The following is a 27,959-nucleotide window of genomic DNA, read 5'->3' on the forward strand; positions in this document are numbered from 1 at the left end:
TTTGACTTGGTCAGTGGAGGGAAGACCACACGCACACACGCACACACAGAGAAACACACACAAAGTTGGGTACAGAAATGTGTTTCACTCCATTGGGGAAATAAGAATGGGTAGAAGAGAGAAAATGAATTAGAGTAAGACTAAAGGAGTTAATCCTAAGTACAAAACTCTAAAGATGTTTAAAAATGGCAAAAGAATGAGAATCTGAGGGGATGCTCATCAGTTAAAGAATGGTTAAGCAAATGGTAAACTTGGTGGTCTAAAAATGTGATAGAAACCTGTTGTGCTTTTTAAAGTAATGATGAGGGGTATGATTAGAGAAAAATCTGGAAGACTTCCATGAACTGGTACAAAGTGAGAATTGAATCAGGAGGAAAATTTATACATTGACAACAATATTGTAAATTGAACAATTCTCAGACTGAGACTCTTATTATTAATCATAACTATAATAGCCCACCATAATTTCAGAGCGTCAAGATAAAATCTAATGTTCATCTCTTGACAGAGAGGTGAAGGACTCAAGAATCTAGAATGAAACATACACACTTATATTTTTCTTTTGAACAGGGCCAGTGTGGAAACAGTTTGATTGACTCTACATGTCTCTTTTATTATTTTTTATTTTTTTATTTTTTTATTTTTTAGGTTTTTGCAAGGCAATGGGGTTAAGTGGTTTGCCCAAGGCCACACAGCTAGGTAATTATTAAATCTGAGGCCAGATTTGAACTCAGGTACTCCTGACTCCAGAGCCGGTGCTCTATCCACTGTGCCACCTAGCCACCCCGACTCTACATGTCTCTTAAAGGAATTTTGTTTTTCTTTCATTCTCAGCTGAGGAGAGGGAACAGGTTAGAGAAGGCAGATTTTTGCTGCTTAAAAAATAAAATTTAATTGATTAGATATTACTAATGGAACGAAATTCTGAGTCCTTGGCAGAAAATGATGCAAAAGAGATTGATAGACTAGTTCAGGTACCAAATTCATGTATCCACTTAGAAATTCTGTTTGGCTCACTAAAAAAAAATGTTTTTATTTAAAATTCAAGCAGTGGGCTAGATTTGACTCTTGGTTCAAACCCTTGAACTCCAGGTAAAAAATGAGACATCTGTTCTTACTTAGGGGTAGACAATGTGGAGATTTATTTTATTTGATTATTTTGTTATAGAGGAAGGCTTTTAATTTGGGGAGGGAAAGAGAATTTGGTGAGCAGCAATGGATTTTTTAAAATACCTCCGAGCAATATTCATACACAGTGGAGTGGACAGCTATAAAGAGGCACATACAAGCAACACAGTTTTCATACTATCAGATTAAACTTGGTATTCAAATTTTAAACCATTCAGACTGTATGGAATGAAAGTTAATAATTTCATATATAAAATTTTAAAAATTCTTTGTATACTGAAATGTTCTTGCTTTAAGTCATAATGAAAAAAGAAAATTAATATTAATCTGAAAAAGGAATTAAAGACTATGAGTATAATAAGTGGAAGAAACAAGATTGATAAGTGCTCTGCCTACAAATCCATTGCTTTTCCTAACATGACAAACTGCTTTATACTGCTCCTCATTTTATTCCTTCTTAAGCTTGTTTCCCTGGTGACTCTTTGTATTCTCTTCTCAACTTTTCCAAATCTTTATAGATTCTCTTTATTTGTGTCTTTAGTTTTCCCCCAGTCTCAACTTAAAATATAGGGCAATATTTGCAAGATAAGAAAAACATATTTTTGGTGAATGTAATCTTTACTTTATAGTCAAATGCTGGTCATTTGCAGGACAGGTCTTTTTCATCACTCTCATACTCCTCTCTTTATAGATCACTTAGAAAAAAATTTAATCCTGAATCTATTGATTTAAGAATATCATCTATGTTTCATTGAATTGTTATATAGCATGTTTTATGTTTCCTATATAAAGCAAGTTAGATTGGGCCTCTCAAGCAGGAAGGAAGGAGAGCAATTATAAAATTGGTGAACAAACAGAGCCCTTGAGAAAGAGAGGAAAAGAGACAGTGCTAATCAATCCATTATTTTTCCTTTCAGATAACAAAGCACTTAGTCCAAATTGGGGAATTCAAATTGGACAAAAACAGAATGGAAATGATAAATGTGAGAAAACCTTCCCTGAGTGCAAAGAACCTGTTTTGCCTGCAAAACCAAGACAGAAACCTTATGAATGTAAGGAGTGTGGTAAGGCCTTCCATTTCAGCTCAAGGTTTCATCAACATAAGAAGATTCACACAGGAGATAATCTTTATAAATGTAATGAATGTGGGAAAGCCTTCACTCTGAGGAAGCGACTAATTATTCATCAGAGACTTCATACTGGAGAGAAACCTTATGCATGTCATATATGTGGGAAGGCCTTCATTTTGAGGAATCGACTAATTTTTCACCAGAGAATTCATACTGGAGAGAAACCTTATGACTGTGATGAATGTGGGAAGGCCTTCAGGAGTAAGTCACATCTTACTATGCATCAGAAAAGTCATACCGGAGAGAAACCTTATGAATGTCAAGAATGTGGGAAGGCCTTCAGGAGTAAGAGAAATCTTACTGTGCATCAGAGAATTCATACTGGAGAGAAACCTTATAAATGTCATGAATGTGGGAAGGCCTTTAACACAAAGTCATATCTTACTGTGCATCAGAGACTTCATCCTGGAGGAAAGTTTTATACTTGTTTTGCATGTGGGAAGGCCTTCAGTGGTAGATCAAAACTTATTTTACATCAGAGAGTTCATACTGGAGAGACACCTTATGAATGTAATGAATGTGAGAAGGCCTTCAAGACTAGGAGAAATCTTACTGTGCATAAGAGAATTCATACTGGAGAGAAACCTTATGAATGTAGAGAATGTGGGAAGGCCTTCAACACGAAGTCATATCTTACTGTGCATCAGAGAATTCATACTGGAGAGAAACCTTATGAATGTAAAGAATGTGGGAAGGCCTTCACCACAAAGTCATATCTTACTGTGCATCAGAGAATTCATACTGGAGAGAAACCTTATAAATGTAATGAATGTGGGGAGGCCTTCAGTAAGAGGTATTCTTTTACTCAACATCAAAATAATCATATTGGAAAAACAACATTGATTATAATTACAAACTTTATTTAATGTAATAAATATTGTTAGGCTCTTCATGCAAGTGCAGAACTTACTGTACAGCTAACTCTTCATCATAGAATTCATACTGGAGAGGAACTACATTAATGTAGGAAAAGCCTTTATTAGTTTTAGTGTTTACTAAACATCAGAAAATGGAGAAGAAATCACATGAGTATAATAAATATGGAATGTTCTTTGAGTTTTCCAACTTTTCTTAACATTAGAGAGAATTCATGCTGAAGGGAAATCTCATTATTGGAATGACTGTAGAAAGACCATCAGAAGAGACAATTTAATCATTACCAGAAAATTCACAAGGTTATAATAATCATGTAACTGTCATGAATTAGTTATATCCTTTTAAAAAATGAAGACAAATCCTCTAAAGATAAGTGAATTCATATTAGAGAGAAACCTTATGGTTGTTATAAATATAAGAATATATAAATATACATAAAAATACATAAATATAAGAATACAGATAACACCATGAATGTTCCCTGTCCTTCAGAACATGTCTCTCTAACTCTGAAGTATATCTCTGGAATTTCATAATATGATGTCTGTTTTTGTGTCTCCCCTTCATTGCCTGAGGTATCTGATTTATTATGCTCTGACAACTGACTTCTTCCCCTGTACTGGTTATAGTGAAAAATTCCATGCCTGAGGCTTTCTTTGACAAAATAACTTCATGCTATGTTATTGGAACTAGGTATATTTCCGTGCACTCCTGTTCTCTTTAAGGAGTGTCTATACCTGCATAATTTAATTTTTCCAAGATTTAAAATCTTTTGATATATGGAAATGATCCAATAAGTGATTGCTGTCTCTATCACTATAATGCATATATATATATATATGTATATATATGTATATATTTAAACCATAAGTACTTCAGAAAAGGGGAGGGAGCAGAAATTGAAGAAGTTTCTTTGTTTGAGACACAGAGGCTTCAAAGAAAGAAAAAAGCACCACAAGATAGTCATTCTGAACACATTTTGAGTATTGTATATGAGCATGAGTGTGTGAAAACTAGCAAAAGCATTTGTTGATTTTATTTATTTGTTTTTAGATAATTGTGTTAATTGAAAGCAAATTAAATTAAAGCTCATTTTAAAGTAACAGACATATCAATCATGATTCTTCTAATTTTCTGAGTTGAGTTGAAGCAGAATTTTCTTTCTTTTGGGACTGATTGAAAAAGGGAAACTTCTTTTCTAATTGGCCACTTTCCCAGAATGTTTAATCTGGGATGAGGGGTAAAGAAAAAGAAAACAGAAAACTGCAGAGTTAAAAAACTTTCTTACCTCCTAGATTTATTGCTTTGTAAATAAAGACAATAAACTAATGACACCGTTACAAATCAGGCCTGAAATTTTTTTTAATGATTTTGAGAACTACAGTAAGAACAAGAATTAAATATACTTTCTCTGAATTTATTATGAATTGTTAACTGTTAATTGGCTCTAAAAAGAACTGTCTGCTCCTCTCTTCCCAAAAATGAACTTTTTAAACTTGTTCTTGCTGCTTTTTGAAATGTTTTATTATTTTCTAGCTATTAAAACAGGAAGTTGACACTGTTAAATCAATAACTAGCTATCTTGGTGAGATAATTATAATTTTGTTCTTATATTCATTCCTCTGGAGCTAACAGTTCTGCAATGTGCTCAAGGACTATTTCATTTCTGAAAATTTGTATTTTTGCTTTAAAAGTTTTACTTGTGAGATTATAAACTGCCAGTATGACCTGGATAAAATTCTATATAGTATGATATGAAGTATTTAAGTTGCAAACATTTTTAAAAACCACCTAGTTGTGCTGAGAGTTAATTTAGTTCTCAGGCAATGAAAACTTTTAACTTGAACAAGTCAGAGACCATACTAGCCCCTTTTCTTCTCTCTAGAAATGTGAAAACATTTCTGTGAAAAAGAAAAAAAAAACAAACTTAGGCCACAGTAGTTAGAAAATAGGTTTTGGCTGGGCCAGGTGACTCATGCCAATAATCTCTGGGTTTACGGGGAAAATTGAGACTGATGGATTGATGCCTAACCACAAATGGGTAGTTGCAATGGACTAAACAGATGAGGTGTCTGCACTAGTTGACACCATTATGCTGAGTCCCTGGGAGCAGAAGGGACCAGCCATCTGCCTAAGGAGTGGTGATTTAGAGCACTTTTTCACATGAAGTCTGAGCAAGCTGTAGATAGCAACTCCACAGCAGGACCTCTTAACTTTTTGGTGTCTTAGACCCTTTTCTCAGTCTTGGTGAAGCTATGAACCCCTTCACAGAGTAATATTTTTAAGTGCATCAAAGAAAATGATACAGATGAAGGTTATAAAAGAAACTATTTGTATTGAAATAAATATTTTAAAAATTCATCTTATTTATAAATGTTTATAAGTACAAATATTTATGTTTATAAATACACTAATAAGACAATACATTTAAAATAATTGTTGTTTAACAAGGAAATAGACAGATGTTGGTTTCTGTCCACAAAAACCAGATTTCTTCAGTGATTTTTGAGTTAAATTCCAATTGTACTAAGTATTTTGTGATAAAATCAATGGTCTTATTTCACTGGGTAAATACCTTCATTACAATTTATATTTGAAAGAAAAGGAAAATAATTTTGAAAGAGTTCTGCATGTTTCCTGGTATTTGGAGAATCTCTTTTAACAGATATGGAGGAAGAATTTTGCATGTCATTGCCATCTTGATAAAGCACCTCCTCCATCCTTTGAAAGGATGAGAGCCCCATCACCAGACAAAGTTGCCAGAGGCACCCACCCAGAGTTAGACAGTCCATTTGACTTAGAGAACCAGAGTTCCACACAAGGCCTTTGGGGATGGATCATTGTTATTTTGTTTGCTGCTCCTTAGTTCTGGAGTTCTCTGCCAGTCTCCCTCTCCCTTCAGTTTTCTGTCACTGCCTTTGTTGTTACTACTGCTGTATCCTTCCACTTTTGGTCATCTGTACTCTTCTGCTTTCACTCTCTGCCAGCCTCCTTCAGGCACAGTCTTGAGACATCTTTGTGGCTTTAATATGTTTCCATTTTTTAACCTTTCTATACAGATACCTGAGACTTGACTTCCCCAGAATAATACCTCACACAGGAATCTCCAGTTGAATTAGGGCAATTTTGGTTCAATTCCTCTGCATCTCTCTCAGCACCTCTCAAGGAACATACAAATGCCCACTTTTCGTTTCTCTTTCTCCTTCCCAATGTTCCTTTCATGAATTGAAGCTAGATCAAGAAAATTACCTTGAGTTCCTGTGAAGTTTTGAGGAAAAACTAAATATTAGTGGGGAATGGACAAAGGTGAGGGAGTTTTAGAATGCTTCTGCTCTAATGAGAAACTTTCATGTCCCTAATTGTCGGTGTTGGTTGTTTTACCACAGTTCAATGGAGGGGGTGTTAATGTGCTGATTAAATGAATCATTTCTCAAGAGTTTCCTATGGAATAGGCAGTGTATCAAGGCCAGAGGCAAATATATAGTCCCTGCCCTCATGGAGGTCAAATTGTAATAAATTAGCAGAGCACTGATACCCACAAATCCCTAGATGAATTATAAATATTCTTCTCTGACAGAAGAGGCAGCTCCATTAGCTCCAGGAAAATGTGGCCTTCCTCTGTGGCCCTGAAAAGGCTGAATTGAATTGCTACATCTGCCCTTTTTAGCCATCTGAGGGAGAGTGCCAGGAGCAGCCTGTGGAAGGTTCTCCTCCAGGGAAAGGGGAAAGAACTTAATTTCACTCTCCCCCCACTCCAATTGTTCATCATGTCTAGCAGCAGTCACTACTATTGAGGGAGAAAGAGCACTTCCATCAGCTGAAGGCGAAGCCATGAGACAGAGGCAATGGCTCGAGGCTGGAGGCAGCAGAGGCTGCAGACTCCAGACTATTCAGAGAGGAGCAGTCATTTTGATAGTTTCTCTGGCCATTGGAGGCAGTCATTGGGATTCGACAGGCATGGGATTTGATGCAGTAATAATCTCCTGTCTTCTAGATTGTTTTGTGGTGATTTTTGTTATATATTATGATCACATACATGGGTTTGGAGCAGTGAGGTGGTCCAGTGGGTAGAGTGCTGACCTTGAGTCAAGAAAATCTGAATTCAAATCTGGCTTCAGACACCTAGTGGCCCTGTCACCTTGGGTAAACCTTGGATTCCTAGTCTGTAAAATAAGAATAATAGCAGCATCTGCTACCCAGGAATGTTGTGAGGATCAAATGAGATAATTATAAAATATGTGGGGCACAGTAGGCATTATATTAATGTTAGCTATTACATTAAAAATTGTTTGAAAATAGGGATTCATGGTTTCATGTAGAATCATCTTTATGTCCTGTGTATATAGAAATACTCCCTTTTGATATTTAAGTCCAGATATAAACATAAAAAATTTAAAAATATAAAATAACAGCTTGTGGTCAGAAAGGGGAATATCTGAATTCATGAATATGCAAGTAGAACATCTGTGGGTGATGGCAAGCTCCAATCTTATCATGGACTTCTTTTTTATCATTCTCATTTTGTACAAATAGTGTTTTTTTAATACATTACTAAAATATTCTTGTTTAAGGGTAAACGTAATACTTCCTTCCCCCCCAAAAAATATAGACTCGCATGAATGATAAAGGGAAGAGAAAAAAATCAAAATTAAAATAAAAAAATAATACTAATAATTGTAGGTATGGCCAAGTGGCGCAGTGGACAGAGCACCAGCCCTGGAGCCAGGAGTACCTGAGCCCACATCCAGCCCTGTACACCCAACAATCACCCAGCTATGTGACCCCATGCAAGCCACCCCAACCCCATTGCCCTGAACAAAACAAAAAAAAATACCCAAAATAAAATAAAATAGTAATAATAATAATAGGGGTGGCTGGGTGGCAGAGCACTAGCCCTTGAGCCAGGAGCACCCAGATCCAAATCCAGCCTCAGACACCCAACGATCACCCTGCTATGAGGCCCCAGGCAGGACACCCAGCCCCATTTGCCCTGCACCGCCCCCCAAAATAATAATGACAATAAAAAATGTGCTTCTGTCTGTGTTCCAACACCACCAACTCTGTCGCAGGTGGATCACATTCTTTGTAAGTCCATCACAAAAGTTACTTCCATATTTTTCCACCATTGCCATTGCTGATCGCAACTCCCTCCTTTCGTATTTCTCCACTACCATGTACTATATTTCCTCTCTCCTTTCACTCTGACTCTGCTGTAGGGTCGCTGAGTGGTGCAGCATACAGATCCCTGGTTCTGGGGCCAAGAGGCCCCAACCCCCCCTACCACCCCTTAGGCCCAGCATCCACCTGGCCCTATGGTCCCAGACAGGCCATCCAATCCCAGCCCCTTGCAAGAAGTAAAAAAGAAAATGTGTTATATCTGACCACTCCCCCCCCCCATGGTCCATCTTCTCCTCCATCATTCACATTCCCACCCCTTCCCCCTGTTCCCCCTTCTCTCTTTCTTGCTCCAGATGTCTATACCTCATTGAGTATATATGTTGTTTCCTCTCCTAGCCACCTCTGATGACAGCAAAGATTCCCTCATTTCCCCTTGCCTTTTCCCCTTCCATATCATTGCAATAGCTTGTTGTAATAAAGAAAAATCTTATTATATGAAAAATCTTGGCCTATTCCCCCTCTCCTTTTTCTTTCTCCCATTACATTTCTCTTTTTTCTAGTGACTCCATTTTTACACCATATTTTATCTTCGAATTCAGCTTTCTCCTGTGCTTCAACTATAAAAGCTCCTTCTACCTGCTCTATTAACTGAGAAGGTTCATATGAGTATTATCAGTGTCATTTTTCTATGCAGGAATACATGCAGTTCATCATCATTAAGTCCCTCATATTTTCTCCTTCTCCTCCAATCTCTATGCTTCACCTGAGTCCTGTATCTGAAGATCAAACCTTCTGTTCAGCTTTGGCCATTCCAACAGGAACATTTGAAATTCCCCTGGTTCATTGAAAGTCTATCTTTTTCCCTGGAAGAGGACATTCAGTTTTTCTGGGTAGTTGATTCTCGATTACATTCTAAGCTCTTTTGCCTTCCAGTACATTATGTTTCAAGCCCTACGAGCTTTTAATGTAGTTGCTGCTAAGTCCTGTGAGATACTGACTGCAGCTCCATGGTATTTGAATTGTGTCCTTCTGGCTGCTTGTAATATTTTCTCTTTGACTTGGGAGTTCTGGTACTTGGCTATAATATTCCTGGGGGTTGGGTTTTTTTTTTTGGATCTCTTTCTTGGTGGTGGTGGTGGTGGGGAATCAGTGGATTCTCTCCATTTTTATTTTGCCCTCTGCTTCTAGAATATCAGGGCAATTTTCCTGTAGTAATTCTTTGAAAAATGGTGTCAAGGCTCTTTTCCTGATCATGACTTTCAGGTATTCCAATAATTTTTAAATTCTCTTTCCTAAATCTGTTTTCCATATCAGTTTTTTTTTCAATGAGATGTTTCACATTTTCTTCTAATTTTTCATGCTTTTGGTTTTGAAGTATGGTGTCCTGATTTCTCATAAATTCAGCAACCTCCCCCAGTTCCATGCTTTGTGTGAAGGATTTGTTTTCCTCAGAGAGCTTTCTTATCTCTTTTTTCCATCTAGCCAATTTTACTTTTTAAAGCATACTTCTCAATAACTTTTTGAACTGTTTTATCTATTTGACCTATACTGGTTTTTAACATACTATTTTCTTCAGCATTTTTTTGGATCTCCTTGACTAAGCTGCTGACCTCTTTTTCATATTTTTCCTGCATCTCTCATTTCTTTTCCCAATTGTTCCTCTATCTCCCTCACTTGATTTTCAAAGTCTTTTTTGAGCTCTGGCATAGCCTGAGTCCAACTTCTGTTTTTCTTGGGAGTCTTTAGATACAAGAGCTCATGCTTCCTCGTCTTCAGATGGAGTATATTGATCCTTCTTGGGCTCACAGGCAAAGTATTTCTCAATGGTGTTCCTCTTTTTTCTCTGCTTACTCATTTTCCCAGTCTGAGCCTGGTTTTGGTGTGCTTCCTGAGCTTTTGGGACACCCCTACAAGGATCTCTGTGTATGAGGCTCTGTCCTCCCTCCTGGTCTGTGAATGACCACAAGCGCCCCCCTCTGCCATGGGGCTGAGGTGGGGGGGCCTAGACTGTGACCACGATCTGAATGTGTTCAGAACACCAGCATCCTGTTCCAGGGGCAGAGGACAGATCTCAGCAGTCTCTCTTCACTGCCCTCCCTAGGCACAGGGCTCATGCCCTAGGGGCTCCTTCTTATCGGCTCCGCCTGCTTCCCATTCCAGGATCTGGGCTGCTGTGGCCAAGCTGCTCACTGAGTGCCCTGAGGGCTGGGCTTCACGTGCTCGCTCTGGCAGAGGTCCCCCAGCTGATCCCCCAAGTTGTGCCCGGTGCTACCCGTGGTGTAGATCATGAAACTGCTTTCGCTGCTGGAGCTGCAGCTCCCAGTGCCCTGTGGTTGCCTCCAGGAGGCTGAAGTTTCTTCGTTCTGGGGGGCCAGCCCTCTGGCAGACCACCTCTCTGGCGGGCTCCCCCTCCAATCCCAGGAAGCAGAGCCTTTCCACTCTTTTCCAGGTTACCTTGTGTTAGAGAACTGCTTCACTGGGTCCCTCTGTGGGTTCTGTCTCTCGAAAATTTAGTTAGAGTACTTAGTTTATAAGTTTTAAGACAGAGAGCACCTAAGAGACATCCTCTATCATTGACTTCTGAAGGCTGACTTTCATCTGGTATATAAGCTGCTGGTCTTAGCCTTCTGTCATCTGGAGACTTGATAAGCCAAGTAGAAATCCCCTAGGGACCAGGGACCAAAAGTCTGGAGCAAGTTAGTTTTCTACCATCCAGCCATAATATACTGATTTACTTATTCCTTGAAATGGATACTACCTTAAAAGGGCTGTTGTGCATTCTTGAATAGGCTTCCTTCTTAGGTCCATCCTGCTAGACCACCATCTAGATGAAATAATTCATTTTCTCTTCATTCCCTCCCTCCTTTCCCCTGCAGTCCATCCTACCCCATTCCCAAGACTTTTCTTCTAAGATTACTTTTCATTTTCTTAGTACACATCCTCTAAGGGTTGAGGGAATCCCCTAGAATGCAGGCAGGATTTAGAACTAAGAGAAAAATTGTTATTTATTGAAGAAGGAAAGAGACTGTCCTAGAGGTTGGCTTCAAAGACTGATGACTTGGTGCATCAGTTAACCTCTGTGAGCTCCTCTTGCATCCCTTAGCCCCTCACATTACTGATGATACTCTGGCAGCCTCAGCCTTAGATCACTCCCACCCTCTGCTGCCTTTGCACCTTCACATCTGCTGAACAGAGGTGGAGAACATTAAATAACCTGGGTCCACCACAGACTTCTTACAGATCCTCAATCTGGCCCTCACTGTTTCTGGACAGTCTTCTTATATTTCTCTAATGAATTCACTATATTACAATCCACAGTGTTGCCTCTTACCTGAGAAAGTTGCATAGTTTACTGTCTCACATGATAGGTAGCTTCTTCTCTTTTGTCCTCTTATATGGCAGCAAAAAGGATAATTTACATCAAATAAAAGAATATAATATTATTCTAATAACAGAAAAAATTGAATTAGTAATTATCTTTCAAAGAAAAATATCCAGGCTGGGATAGAATTTTATAAGTGAATTTTATTAAACATTTAATTAACACATTTTCATATTTTATATATATATATATAATATACCTTTACATATATTTTACAATACTAGGCAAAGAGCTGATCCTACTTATGATGAAATGAATGAATCAGGAATTTACTAAGCACATGATATATTGCAAGTATTGTGCCTTAGAAGACAATACATATGGAAGGTTTAATCTATAAGTCAGAGGGAAATTCTTGCAGCAAAGCAGATGGCCATGTCTCTTTTATTAAATGTCATTTTCACAGATAAAATGATCATTACTTTCCAATGATGAACTATTTGACTGTTTAGTATCCAAGGCTGTCAGCCTCAGGCCTGAGGAGATCTGGTGGTGGTTTGACTTGTCTGGCCCTTTGCCTCTTCTTTTCCCCTCACAGTGCCCTGCTACTTCAGCTAGCCTGGTCCTTCTGCCCAGGGAGTGGCAGTTAATTGGGTGTTGCTCGAGGTGGCTAGCCCTTTCCCTACATGGTGGTTTTGAGAGCTGGACTGGAAGCAGGACTGGGAGTGGTGAAGGGGCTGCCACTCACAGGACTCCTTTGCTTATCTTCCTCTTGGTGGAAGCTGGTCAGTCCTTGTTTTTCACTCTAACAGCTCAAGGATTTCTACAAGGATTTCTCTCAATATGGGACCTGGGGGCTGGGATTGAAGCCCTTCTGGTTGATGGCTATTGCTGTTCCCTAGGTTTTTGGCTCAAGTTGTCTGATCCTGTATTGTCTCCATCGGGGTCCCAGGGCAGATGGTGGTCAAGGTAGTTTTAATTACTTGGCACATGCTTCCTCCCATCCATCCCTCAACATACCTGCTGTTTCAGCCAAGCCTCCTTGTTGCCTTGTGAGTGGCAGGCAGTTGGTGGGATGACTGGACTCTTCTCCACAGGAGAAGATAATGATTAAAGTTAGCTGAAAAAAGGACAGAGGTCCTGGGGAGTGCTGCTCACCAGGGATCTTGTGTTTCTTTTCCTTTTGGTGTTTGGTTGGCAGTTGTTGCTAGTGGTAGTATGGAAAGTAGGCTCCTTCACCATGATTACTTCTTACAATGAAAGATGACCTAAGGCATGGAAAATCAAAGTGCAGACACATATATATGTGTGTACGTGTGTGTGCGTGTGTGTGTGCATGTGTGTGTGTATGTGTGTGTGTAGACTAATATCTCCATGTATCCTGTTGCCAAAGTATGAATAAAATATTAGCACAAAAATATAGCAACATAATTTTAAAATTATAAACTTTTACTCATTTGGACGCATGCCAGGAATGTAGGTTTGATTCAATATAACAAAAATGTTAAACATAATAAACCACAGTATTTACAAAAACAACTAAAATAGTATCATTATATTGATTAGATAAAGCTCTTAAAGGGGCAGCTAGGTGGTGCAGTGGACAGAGCACTGGCCCTGGAGTCAGGAGGACCTGAGTTCAAATTCTACCTCAGACACTTAATAATTCCCTAGCTGTGTGGCCCTGGGCAAGCCACTTAACCCCACTGCCTTGCAAAAAAAAAAAAGAAAAGAAAAAGCTCTTAAGAAAATACAGCAGCAATATATGGTAAGGACTGTAGAAGTCATAGGAATTAGTGGATCATCTCATAAACTGGAATAGTAACAATTCAACAACGACGTATTTATTCAGAACTAAGACGGAGCGTTATGCGTGCTGGAGAAACCTGAACATGTCCCGTAAGGTCAGGGAAGCATCAAAGACATCAAGCGCCAAATACCATTTGATACACTTGTAGAAATGCTAGCTATTTTTGTTGTTCAGTCATTTCAGTCATGTCCAACTCCTCCTGACCCTAACTACGGTGTTCTTGGTAAAGAAACTGAAGTGGTTTGTCATTTCCTTCTCTAGCTCATTTTACAGGTGAGGAAATCGAGGTAAATAGGGTTAAACATAACTAGTCTTTCTGACTCCAGACCTGGTGCTCCATCCATTGTGCCATTTGATCCTGGTTATACAAAGAAAATGTTTGCTTTTGCAGATGATATGATAGTTTAAATGACATATGACATGATAACAACTTTAGCAAAGTAGCGAGATAAAAAACCAATCTGTCCAAGTCATGTAGGGAATTGATAGAAATCTATAAGAACATGAGCAATTCTGGGGCATCTAGGTGAAACAGTGGATAGAAAACTGGCCTTGAATTCAGCTCCGATCTGACCAGAAACACTTGCTGTGACTCTGGGCAAGTTGCCTTAAAAAAAGAGCATGAACAATTCACCAACAAATAGTTAAAAGATATGAATAGCCAATTTTGTTTTTGCAAGGCAATGGGGTTAAGTGACTTGCCCAGGGCCACACAGCTAGGGAATTATTAAGTGTCTGAGGCTGGATTTGGACTCAGGTACTCCTGACATCAGGACCAGTGCTCCATCCACTGCACCACCTTGGCTGCCCCCCAATTAATTCTTAAGGTAAAAAATCCAAGCTACCAACATTTATGTGAGAAAATTCTTTTAATTGTTAATAAGAAAAATATGAAATGAAGTAACTCAGAGATTCCATCTCAAGCCATCAGATGGCCACAAATGGAAAATATATTTCGGAGGGATTTTGGGAGAAATGCATACCAGTATTGCAAATTGTTTTATCCATTCTGGGAAGTAATTTGGAATGATATTTCCCCCAAAGTTACTAAAATGTGTCCTCATATTTCAAAGAAATCAAAGAGGGGAAAGACCACAAAAAAGGTTTGTAGAAGGTTCTTTTTGTTGTAGCAAAAACTGGGGGAGGAAGTAGCTGCTGAGTTAGTGAAGAAGAATTGAACAAATGATGACATTTGAATGTGATAGAAAATTATTTTAAGAGATAATACAAGAGACAGATTTAGGAGAACTGAAGGGCCTTTCATGAAGTGGTGCAGAGAGAAGTGGGCAGATTCCCACCTCCTGGTAAAGGTGAGGGATGAGGTGTACATTTTCCAGCCTGGCCAAGGTGGGGATTTGATTTTCTTGATTGTACTTTTTTGTTATAAGGTAAGTGTGTTTAGATTGTATCGTGTCCCATTTCCACCCTTCTAGAGTTAGTATAGAAGTTTCTAAGAAGCAAAGGGCAATCTTGAAGTCCTGTCCATACAGACTGTTCCAAAGATAAAGAGCACAATGGCTCCTTGCGAACTTTCTGCTCCTCCTGAGACCATGTGCTAAATCAAGGGACGCCATCGACTCCCTGGCTGCAGGGCGCTTGCTCTCATGATACACAAACCTCTGATAAGCTCCAGAAACCCGGGGTAACACCACATTGTCTTGATAACTTTGCTACGAGGTGGATTTTTTGCTGACAATTTAGAGAGGATGGGGATGTGACAAGGAACTAACCCCAAGGTAGTACAGCTAAGTTAGGCTGTCTACCACCAAAAACCTTGTTCAAAAAAACAAGAGACCCAGCCTCCTTCCTCAGCCCAAGCACCATCAGCCTCCTCTGCTGAGTGCTCCCAAGGTAGATCTGAGCTTAGGGACGTGAGTCTTCCTCTCCTCTTCCCATGCTGCCTGCCCTCCTCCACCAGCCCACCCTCTGTCTCTCTCTCTGGGGCAGGCCCAGGCCCTCCTCCCCCTGACATTTACCTCTGCACTCTCTCTACCTAGTTATCAAGTGGGATTGAAGCATAACTGATGGGGTAAACCATAATTTGATATTGGAGCTTATGCTTGACAAGCCTTGAGGTAGAGAAATACAGACATGGGAAAATTCCCCTCTGTCCTTGCCTGGCTAAAAACACAGGCTTGGCTGGAGGGATTTGCATGAGCTGATGCTGAGTGAGATGAGCAGAACCAGAAAAACACTGTACACCTAACAGCAACATGGGGGTGATCAACCTTGAAGGACTTGCTCATTCCATCAGTGCAGCAATCAGGGACAATTTGGGACTGTCTGCTATGGAGAATACCATCTGTATCCAGAGAAAGGACTGAGGAGTTTGAACAAAGACCAAGGACTATTATTTTTAATTTAGAAAAAAAAACTTGATATCTTATTGTCTGATCTTGCTATGTTATACTTTATGTTTCTTCCTCAAGGATCTGATTTCTGTCTCATCACATTCAATTTGGAACAATGTACAACATGGAAACAATGTAAAAACTGACAAATTGCCTTCTGGTGGTGGTGGGGAAGTAAGATTAGGGGGAAAAACTGTAAAACTCAAAATAAATAAAATCTTTGAAAAAAACACACAGGCTTGAGAAGATTCCTCCATTTATCCTTGTGATAAGGTAGACTTTGAGTCTGTGTGACTGAGAAAGGCTTTTTATGTAGAAAAGCATCCCTGCGAGAATTCCTCCCATGTGTCCCTGCATAGCCGAAGCTCCTGAACTTCCCTCACTTCCATATTAATCTGTAAATGAGAACTGTTTTCCTCCCTTCCTTCACTGACAACTCCCGGCCCCTATTCCATCTCCCCACCCTTTCCCCTGGGAAAGCCACAGACCAAAGCTCCCTAACCACTAACCATCTGTTAATTAAGGCGGCTCAGATTCTCCCACTGAAGTTCACCCCGTTTTCCCTTTGGTAGACTGTCCCTTGACCTGTGCTGGCTGTCTCCCATTGCTCTTGATTTGACTGTGAGCAAAGAATTAAACTTGGCTTCCAAGGCCTCCCCGGTTCCTGTGGATTCTCTCACAACCCAGATCCAGGGAAGGGGCTTTAACCTCCTTTGCCCAAGAATCAAGACTTGCCCAGTTACTTGTGCGTCTGCCCCCAGCTCCACCCCAGGCATGCCCTTGTGCTCCCAGCTCCTTGTTCCACAAATTAATTAGATTCAGGAAGGGGGTGTCTATGTGGCTTTGTATGTGTGTGCGTGCGTGTGTGTGTGTGTGTGTGTGTCTGTGTGCGCGTGTGTGTCTATGTGTGTGTCTGTGTTTGTGTGTCTGTGTGTGCGTGTGTCTGTGTCTGTGTGTGCGCGTGTGTGTCTATGTGTGTGTCTGTGTGTCTGTGTGTGTGTGTGTTGGAGATAAAGGTATGGGGGAAATGATAGTGATAAAAAAGGAGTGACAGTGAAACATTTAAAACTAACAAAAGCAAACAGTTAAAACAGAAGTCATATAAGAGATGACGCGCTAAATGCAACTTCTCTCCGGCGGCAGTGGGGTTAAGTGGCTGCCCGAGGCCACGCGGCCAGGTCATCACTAAGTGTCTCAGGCCGCATTTGAACCCAGGACTCCTGCCTCCAGGGCCCGTGCCCCACCTGCCGCCCCACAATGTGACACATTTTAAGGGCACAGGCGGGAGGCGGCTCCCTTGGTGGGGCTCCCGGGCCCCCCGACACCGCGGCCCCGACTGCCTCCCCCGGGAGCGAGGGAGGGTCCCCGGCAGAAGGGCCGCCGCCTCCAGGGCAGGGGCTCTGGCCTCCTTCTGCGCGTGCGTGACGCCGGCACTACAATTCCCAGAAGGCCACATTCGTTTCGTTCCATGACGTCACGTCCTCCCTTTCCACGCCTGCGCTGGGGGAGGGGAACAACCCATTTCCGCTTCCTCTGCGCGGCCCCCGGTTTCCAGTAGGGCGGTTTATTTCCGTTGCGGGCACCGGAAGTGGTGGAGGCCGGAGCCCGGCCCTGCGGAGGGCGAAGACGGGGAGCGTCTGTGAGCCTGGAGCCGAGGGAGGCCGCCCCGGCCGTGCCGCGCGTGCGCCGACTGCAGCCCCGCCCCGCCCCTCGCCTCCCTGCTCTTTGCTGCGCCCCCAGTTGAGCCGACGTTAGTCCCCCGCCGCTGGGGGCTGTGGGCGCCCCGGAGCCAAGGGCAGCGGGATGGAGGCACGGGCCGGGCCGGGCCGGAGAGGGGGGCCCCAACGGACGGCCAAGGACCCCCGCCCCCCAGTGACTGATGGGCAGTGGGGGCCCCCGGGAGGGGGTGTCCGCTGTGAGCAGGTGGCGCCGGGCGGGAGGGGCCCCAGAGGGCCCGGCCCCGGCCCCGGCCCCGGCCCCGGCCCCGGCCCCGGCCCCGGGGGCATGCAGGAGCGGTGAGGCCTGTGGCCCTGTGCCCTCGCCGCCGGGGCCTTGTCGTGGGGGAAGTGAGGGGGAAGTGAGGAGAAAGTGAAGGGGAAGTGAGGAGGAAGTGAGGAAGTGAGGGGGAAGTGAGGGGGAAGGGGCCCTGGTGAGACGCCGGAGTCCTGTGGGCCCCAGAGAGAGATGCAGAAGCAAAGAGATGAGACAGAGACAGAGCGATCCACATAGTGAAATAGAGATAGATACATATCTACATATGTAGATATAGATATAGAGATATCTGCATACAGATAGATAGCGATATCTACATATATAGATATAGAGATAGCTATATACATACAGATATAAATATAGAGATATCTACATATAATCTACATATATAGATATATAGAGATATCTGCATACAGATAGATATAGAGATATCTACATATAGAGATATAGAGATATCTACATATAGAGATATCTACATACAGATAGATATAGAGATATCTATATATAGAGATATAAAGATCTACATATAGAGATATCTACATATAGATATCTACATACAGATAGATATAAAGATATCTACATATAGAGATATCTACATATATAGATATATAGAGATATCTACATATAGAGATATAGAGATATCTACATACAGATAGATATAAATATAGAGAGATCTACATATAGAGATAGATATAGAGATATCTACATACAGATATAGAGATATCTACATAGATATATAGAGATATCTACATACAGATATAGATATAGAGATATCTGCATACAGATAGAGATATCTACATACAGATATAAATAGATATCTACATATAATCTACATATATAGATACATAGAGATATCTACATATAGAGATAGAGATATCTACATACAGATAGATATAGAGATATCTATATAGATATAGATATATCTACATATAGAGATATAGATATGGAGATATCTACATATATAGATATAGATATCTACATATAGATTTAAATAGATACAGATATAGAGATATCTACATATAGAGATAGAGATATAGAGATATCTACATACAGATAGATATAAATAGAGATATCTACATATAGAGATATCTACATATAGAGATATAAAGATCTACATATAGAGATATCTACATATAGAGATATATAGATATCTACATACAGATAGATATAAATATAGAGATATCTACATATAGAGATAGATATAGAGATATCTACATACAGATATAGAGATATCTACATATGTAGATACAGAGATATCTGCATACAGATATAGAGATATCTACATACAGATATAAATATAGAGATAACTACATATAATCTACATATATAGATATATAGAGATATCTGCATACAGATAGATATAGAGATATCTACATATAGAGATAGAGATATCTACATACAGATAGATATATAGAGATATCTACATATAGAGATATCTACATATAGAGATATGTATAGATATAGATATAGAGATATCTACATACAGATAGATATAGAGATATCTACATATAGAGATATCTACATATAGAGATCTATAGAGATATAAAGATCTACATATGGAGATATCTACATATAGAGATATATAGATATCTGCATACAGATAGATATAGAGATAGCTACATATAGAGATAGAGATATCTACATACAGATAGATATATAGAGATATCTACATATAGAGATATCTACATATAGAGATATCTACATATAGAGATATACATATAGAGATATCTACATATAGAGATATCTATAGATATAGAGATATCTACATATAGAGATATCTATAGAGATATAAAGATCTACATATGGAGATATCTACATATAGAGATATAGAGATATCTACATACAGATAGATATAAATATAGAGATATCTACATATAGAGATATAGATATGGAGATATCTACATATAGAGATATAGATATCTACATATAGATTTAAATAGATACAGATATAGAGATATCTACATATAGAGATAGAGATATAGAGATATCTACATATAGAGATTTATATAGATACAGATAGAGATATCTACATATAGAGATTTAAATAGAGATAGAGATATCTACATATAGATTTAAATAGATACAGATATAGAGATATCTACATATAGAGATATCTACATATGTAGATATAGAGATATCTGCATACAGATATAGAGATATCTACATAGAGAGATAGACATATCTACATACAGATAGACATAAATAGAGATATCTACATATATAGATATAGAGATATCTACATACAGAGATATCTACATACAGATAGATATAAATATAGAGGTATCTACATATAATCTACATATATAGATATATAGAGATATCTGCATACAGATATCTACATATAGAAATATAGAGATATCTACATATAGAGATATATAGAGATACCTACATACAGATAGATATAAATATAGAGATCTACAGATAGATATAGAGAGATCTACATATAGAGATATCTACATATAGAGATATATATAGAGAGATATCTACATACAGATATAAATATAGAGATCTACAGATAGAGATATCTACATACAGATAGATATAGAGATATCTACATACAGATATAGAGATATCTATATAGATATAGAGATATCTACATACAGATATAAATATAGAGATATCTACAGAGATATCTACATATAGAGATAAAAAGATATCTACATATAGATATCTACATATATAGATACAGAGATATCTACATACAGATAGATATAAATATAGAGATATCTACATATAGAGATAGATATAGAGATATCTACATATAGATTTAAATAGATATAGAGATATCTACATATAGAGATAGATTTAAATAGATACAGATATAGAGATATCTACATATAGAGATGTAGAGATATCTACATACAGATTTAAATAGATATAGATATAGAGATATCTACATATAGATTTAAATAGATACAGATATAGAGATATCTACATATATAGATATAGATAGATATAGAGATCTACATATATAGATAGATTTAAAGAGATACAGATATAGAGATATCTACATATAGAGATTTAAAGAGATACAGAGAGATATCTACATATAGAGATATAGAGATATCTACATATAGAGATAGATTTAAATAGATATAGAGATATCTACATATATAGATATAATCTACATATATGGATAGATTTAAATATATACAGATAGATATCTACATATAGAGAGATATCTACATATATAGAGATAGAGATATCTACATATATAGGGATATCTACATATATAGAGATAGAGATATTTACATATAGATATATCTACATATATAGATTTAAATAGATACAGATATCTATGTATATAGATATAGAGATATCTACATATATAGAGATATCTATATATATATAGTTAGAGATATCTATATATAGAGAGATATCTACATATATAGAGATATATAGAGATATCTACATATAGAGATAGAGATACCTACATATAGAGATAGATTTAGATATATATATAGATACAGAGATGTCTACATATATAGATATAGAGATTGATATAGAGATATCTTCATAGATATAGATAGATATAGAAATATCTATATATAGATATAGTTTGAGATATCTACATATATAGATAGATATAGAGATCTACATAGAATTAGATATTTATATCTACATTCAACACGTTCACAAAATCTAATACATCAGGACCAATGATGAATCAATAGTATCTATGTCTTGACAGATATTATTCTCCTGATGCAAAAAGAGATTTTTTTGGACTTCCTCTAATTTGAGAATTTGTATTGATTACACATATTGGTTGATTTTCTTTCCTTTTTTAATTGGGAAAGGAAGAGGGAAAAAATGCCTATGTGAGAAAAAAATACAAAAATGGTTGGAAAATAGAACTTTAAATGCCAAACAAGAATTTGTATTTTATCTTAGAGGAAATGAGCTCTCAAAGAACACAATAGGGATGGTGAAATCTTGTAGTCCATGCCATAGGAAGCTCACTTGAAGAAATCACTTATCTTTTGTCAGGAGAATAGAAAGCTCCCAGGAAATGTGATGGCTGTTCTCAGCCCTCATTTGGAAGAGGATTAGGCTCATTTTAGGATAACTACAAGGGCTAGGGGAAGATGAAAATTTGGGCTTGATAGAAAGTCATAAAATTTCCTAATAAAACAAGGTTTCCTAAAGTGGAATGGGCTCCCTTGGATGGGAAGGAACCCTCTCTCACTGGAGATCTTTTAGTAATGGCGGTTTGATCACTTTTTGAGTGACTGTAGAAGAATCCTTAAATTAAAGGTGGATGGACTAGATAGGTTCTGAAAGCCCTCTGAAACATTTAGATTTTGTAAATAAGTGCAAATACAACAATACAAGACCCCTCAGTATTTGGTTTCATTCTACTTTCATTTCACTTTGTTATTGCTTGATTTCTCCCTTTGTATTTATTCCAGCCAAATGTTTATGAAACTGAACATTTCGTTTCCCACCTGGGAGCTACAATAGAACTTTCCATGGTGCCTGCAGTACACTCCTGTCTTTTCTAGTCTTTGCCTCTTAGGAGTCCTTAACTTCCTTCAAAAATTACCTTGGATGCCATCTTCCCCTAAGTCTTTCCTGCTTCCCAGTTATTAGTTCTCTGTCCCTCTTCAATGGTCCATTGGTTTCCCTGGGCTTAAGCAGTTTCTCCTCAGGATCATGTCAGTAGTTTCAGGGAAAACATCATTTCCCTTTGGTTCTTTCTCCCCCTCCTCTATACCCCCTCCCTAATTCCCCAACTCCTGGCAAAATGCTTTTCATCCAGTAGGTGTCTAATAGTTGTTGAATTGGCTTGTATCCAGAACAACCCAGGAGCTTCCTCTGCTAGTCAGCTCAGTGTGGGGAGGTGTCATGGGAAGGTGTGAGGGGACAGGGAATAAGCGTTACTAGAATACCCACTACGTGCTGAACTTCTTTTCTGTGAATGTCAACACTGCTAATGTGGTCAGTGTTAATTTGTTATTCCCTTTCCTCCCCAGCTCTGCCTCTTGTGGCCTCTGCCATTCCCCAGGAGGTGAGAGCATTGAAGAAGAAGGAATGGCATCTGTCCCCCAGATAGTCAGGGTCAGCATGGTGAGTGGAATCTGCTGCTTCCTGAGATAACAGCTCATTCTTAAGTGTGTGGCTAGATTCCTTCCCCGTTCCCTGTAACCCCTGAACTGGAAAGTCGACTGAGTGTGAGAAAGAATCTTAGACAACATCTAGTTATTCCTTCCTACCCCCACAAAACTCCTGCATTTACTTTGTAGACATCTTGTGTTCAGTTCTCTGTGTGTTTATTGTTTGTCCCCTTGTACACTAAAGGTTAGAGACTCCATTTTCCTTTTTTGAAATCTCTGGTTCCTCAAATTGTGCCTTACACCTAGAAAGTGCTTCAGCAATGCTTAATGGCTTAGAGGGGAGATTAGAATTGATTGTACAGCATCACAGACACTGGCATAGGACTGCCTAGCATGGCATGCCTCATCAGAGAGGGTGCTGAGCTCGATGAGCAAGACTGAATTGAAGCAACTCAAAGAAAACGTGAGATACATAAATTTAGGGTAACCACTGCAGGTGTTTACATGGACTATTTCACATGGAGCATTCTAAGTTCCTATTGGTCTGGTCAGCTACCACTGGACACACTGTAATTTGTTTCAAACGTAGTGATGTCATTTTGGTCTTTTTCAATAACAAAGGACAAAAAGTAACCCACTAAGCAAAAAAAGTCACTTTATCAGTGGGAAAAGAACCAGGACAGGAGGAGAAAACAGCACAAAAACAGATGTGGCATCTCTCTGATCCTCCTTAAGGTGAGGCCGAGCTCAGTGGAATACCCCACATGAATGAACATCCCTCTCTGAGCTACCTGGGGCAGGAAAGGAGCTTGTAACCAGGCCTTGATACACATTTTAGACTGCAGCTGCCTTGCTACCCATATCTCAAAAATTATTGCCCCTGGATAATAAAGGGCACCAGGTGTTGATTTAAACCTGAGCTGTACTAATTGCTCTAAAAGTTACCCTTTGGGGCATTGATAACTGGAAATCCAACAGAAGGCCTTCCATGTGTTGTATCTCAAAAAGCAAGATGAAGACCAAAATTTGATAAGTTTTAAATTGGAGATCCTTTAATACCCAGGGGCTGCCTGGGGGGTCAAGATCACCCAAATCAGACAGTGTCTGAGTGTTGAGGATGGGTTTTTATAGTATTTGGGGGGGGGGGTAATTGTGAGCGAGCAGGATACAGAAGCAGAAGTAGTGGTTAGATGTATTTTCTTGTCAGACTACTACAAAAATAGGCAAACATATAAAGGACAGAAGAGGGTCAGGGTCTTGCTTTATGTCTTAATATGTTTTCTGTAACAGAGGGAGTCGTAACTCAACAGGCTTCCCACAGGTTTAGAGTAAGTCGAATTTACTATCTTATGGTTCCAACTGCATCTGGGGTAAGAGGAGGCAGTCTTGGGAGGAAGCAGGAATTTACAGATAGAGCAAAAAGATTAGGTTAACAAGAGCATTTTGTGAGTCTTGGATCAATTTATAGTATATCTCATGACCCCTCAGTGTCAGACATTTGTGTCCTGTCAGTATGTTCCCAGACTTAAAGGCACCTAGTCAAATTTATATTTCAGAGGAGTTTCTTGGAGCCCAGAAAAGTGTCAAGGACCCCTTTGATACAGGGGTTACAAAAATTTTAATATTGTACTTCACAATGGTGGGTGAATTCTATAGTTCTCTATATTGCCTTTTTAGAACCATTTCTGCTTCCTGCCCCTCACTGCTCTCCTGGGATGTGACCCTAGCATGGGGGTGCCTCTTTGGTTACTTCTTAGGTTTTGGGGAAGAGTTTTTTCCCTCAGTCATTGGACAGGCCTACCCCAGGTGAGTCCCAATGACCAGGAAGTATTTGCAGTTTTGTCTCAAGACTAATGTCTGGCAACAGAGTTACTTTGGAAATACTGTTCAGTTTAGAGTGAATAACAGTTCTGTAATTTGTTCTTGTTGTAACCTTAGGCAAATGATTTCACTTCTCAGGGTCTTGTTTTCCTCCCTTTAAAATTAGGAGATTGTATTCTGTGACCTCGATGATCTGTGAAACAAGTATTCTCTAAGGTCCCTTCCAGCTCTAACTGTGCAGTGTAGCCTCCTGACCAAGGGCTGTGATAGTTACTCATTCAGTGCCTTGATTTTGCTGCTACTTCAGGAATCTGGAATATTATGTTCACTTCTGACCATCGCTTTTTAAGGACAGTGAGTAGTTGGATAATGAAGAGAAGAGGTCAACCTGGGTGGTAAGGAGATTATACTTAATAGTTTGTGCTTGGAAGAGAAGACCTAGGGGGAGACGTGGTAGTTTTCTTATTTGAAGATCAATCAAGTAGAAGTAGGAGTCAACTTAATTCTCTGTGACCCCAGATGATAGAGATAGGAAAAATGAATGGATGTTATAAATGGAAAACTGGCTACAAATTAATGTTATTCTGAAGTAGAGTACCCAGGTATGTGCCTCAGAAGACCTTAAAATAAACCCTGTTAAAATTGCCCTCAAAAATTCCTTTTAAGATTGCTTCTTTAAGGGCAAGATGAGGAATGATCCCTGGCTGAGCAGAAATGTTTCTTGTTTTGCAGGAAGCTGTGACATTCAAAGATGTGGCTGTGGAATTCACCAGGGAGGAGTGGGTATACTTGAACCCTTCTCAGAAAGAATTGTACAGGGAGGTGATGTTAGAGAACTATGAGAACTTGCTCAGCCTGGGTAAGGATAGCTTCCCCCTTTAGTTAGAACCTGCCCATTGGCACGTGTGCTTTCTCCCTTAAGAAATACTCTGGGCTATTTCAAGATCTTTTAAATTCAATTTAAAAAATATTTTTTTAATCCCCTCACTCTCTTCCCTTATCTTGTAAAGAATAGATAATAAAAAACAGTCAAAATCAAAATCAGTGTAAGGAATATGCATAGTCAAGTAAATCAAATTCCAGTATTGATTGTGTCTGAAGATATGTCTCATTCTATGCACTGAGCTTATCACCTCTCTGTCTGTATTTTTATTATTATATTTTTAGAATCATGGTTGGCCATTGCAGTAATCATTGATCTTAAATCTTTCAAAATTGTTCGTCTTTGACATGTTATTTTTAATATATAAACTGTTCTGATTCTTATTCTCTCTGTACAATGATGCAAATCTTCTCAAATTTCCAGGAAATGGTCCCCTCAAATACACCACAATATCATTTTGTCACATTTACATGCCATAATTTATTTAGTGCTTTACAAATTACTGCTTAGGATGGCTAAGTGGCCCAGTAGATAGAGCCTGGAGTGAGGGAGATTGATCTTCCTGTGTTCAAATCCTGCCTCTGACATTTTCTTGTTGTTTGACTCTGGGCAAGTCATTTAACCCTGTTTACCTCAGTTTTGTTTTGTGTAAAATGGGCTGGAGAAGGAAATGACAAACGACTGTAGTATCTTTGCAAAGAAAATCTTAAATGAGTACATGAAGAGTCAGTCAGGACTGAATGACAACAACAGTAACAAAAATCCCTAGATTTCAAGTTTTTTGGCCATTCAAATAGTTGCTATAAATATTTTTAGTGTCTGAAGGTTATTTTTGGTATGGAGATATCTGAAATTCTTAGTTCTTCTTTGGTCAAGACTCAGGGTTCTTATTCAATGTATTCCTAGTCAAAAATTCATTGTTTTAGGGGGTGGCTAGGTTGCACAGTGGATAGAGCACCAGCCCGGGAGTCAGGAGTACCTGACTTCAAATCTGACCTCAGACATTTAATAATAATTACCTAGCTGTGTGGCCTTGGGCAAGCCACTTTAACCCCATTGCCTTGCAAAAACTAAAAAAAAAAAATTCATTGTTTTATAAGACTGGAAATAAGCAACTTAATTTTTGATCCATCTTTCCATTCCCTTTTGCTTCTGATTCAAGATTCTCACTTAAAATCTATATCAGCTAGGTGGCATAGTGGATAAAGCACTGGCCTTGGAGTCAGGAGTACCTGGGTTCAAATCCGGTCTCAGACACTTAATAATTACCTAGCTGTGTGGCCTTGGGCAAGCCACTTAACCCCATTTGCCTTGCAAAAAAAAACCTAAAAAAAATCTATATGCATTACCCTTTGATCCAGCAATACCACTACTATACCCTGAAGAGATGATGAAGAAGGGTAAAAACATCACTTGTACAAAAATATTCATAGCAGCCCCTGTTTGTGGTGGCAAAGAGTTGGAAATCAAGTAAATGTCCTTCAATTGGGGAATGGCTTAGCAAACTGTGGTATATGTATGTGATGGAACACTATTGTTCTATTAGAGACTGGGAGGGATTTGAATTCAGGGAAGCCTGGAGGGATTTGATGCTGAGTGAGATGAGCAGATCCAGAAGAACACTGTACACCCTAACAGCAACATGTAGTCAATTTTAATGATTTCTCATTCCATCAGTGCAACAATCAGGCACAATTTTGGAATATCTGTGATGGAGAATACCATCTGTATCCAGAGAAAGAATTGTGGAGTTTGAACAAAGACCAAAGACTATTAGCTTTAATTAAAAAAAAACCCCCATTATCTTATTATATAATTTTGCTATCTCTTATACTTTATTTTTCTTCCCTAAGGAGATGATTTCTCTCTTATCACATTCAACTGAGATCAATGTATACCATGGAAACAACGTAAAGACTAACAGAATGCCTTCTGTGGGGGGTGGGGGGAGGGAAGCAAGATTAGGAGGAAAATTGTAAAATTCAAAATAAATAAAAATCTTTCTCTTAAAAAAAAAGAATTTTGGATTGCCCAAAAACCATGATTGAAAAAAGAACCTAGGCAGCATCTCTTAAGAAAATCCCTTATATTCTTTTTTTAAAAAAATTCATTTTTTATGTCTCTTCCCAATTATACATATAGTTTTCAACGTTCATTTTCATAAAGTTTTCCCCTGACCAGCCTTTCCTCCCCCCTCTGTTAAGTCTGTCATCTAATAGAGGTTATACATGCACAAGCATGTTAAACATTTTCCATATTACTCGTGTTATGAAAAAAAATCAGAGCAGAAGGGACAAGTCAGAAAAAAGGAAAAAGCAGAAAACAAATTTTTTAAAGTGAAAGTAATATGCTTTCATCTTCATTCAGACTTCATAGTTCATTCTCTGGAAATGGATGGCATTTTCCATCACAAGTCTTTTAGATTTGTCTTTGATCACTGTATTGCAGAGAAGAGGTAAGTCTATCATGGG

The 27,959-nt window shown here is 38.8% G+C and overlaps 1 protein-coding gene across 2 annotated transcripts in view; it reads left to right on the top strand.

The window, feature by feature from the left end:
* Nucleotides 1-27,959, top strand: part of LOC141495753 (uncharacterized) — a 59,825-nt gene that overhangs the window by 22,335 nt on the left and 9,531 nt on the right. Inside the window, exons 1-3 of one of the 2 annotated variants that reach the window (XM_074197453.1) lie at nucleotides 17,510-17,750; nucleotides 22,704-22,797; nucleotides 25,338-25,464. In XM_074197453.1, coding sequence (XP_074053554.1) covers nucleotides 17,539-17,750; nucleotides 22,704-22,797; nucleotides 25,338-25,464 — 433 coding nt within the window. In that variant the 5' untranslated portion in view covers nucleotides 17,510-17,538. Of the gene's footprint in view, nucleotides 1-2,045; nucleotides 3,045-17,509; nucleotides 17,751-22,703; nucleotides 22,798-25,337; nucleotides 25,465-27,959 lie in introns of those variants that run through there. The other variant, XM_074197459.1, reaches the window with a different exon arrangement.

Source organism: Macrotis lagotis, chromosome 1, assembly GCF_037893015.1.
Source record: "Macrotis lagotis isolate mMagLag1 chromosome 1, bilby.v1.9.chrom.fasta, whole genome shotgun sequence".
Taxonomy (NCBI): domain Eukaryota; kingdom Metazoa; phylum Chordata; class Mammalia; order Peramelemorphia; family Peramelidae; genus Macrotis; species Macrotis lagotis.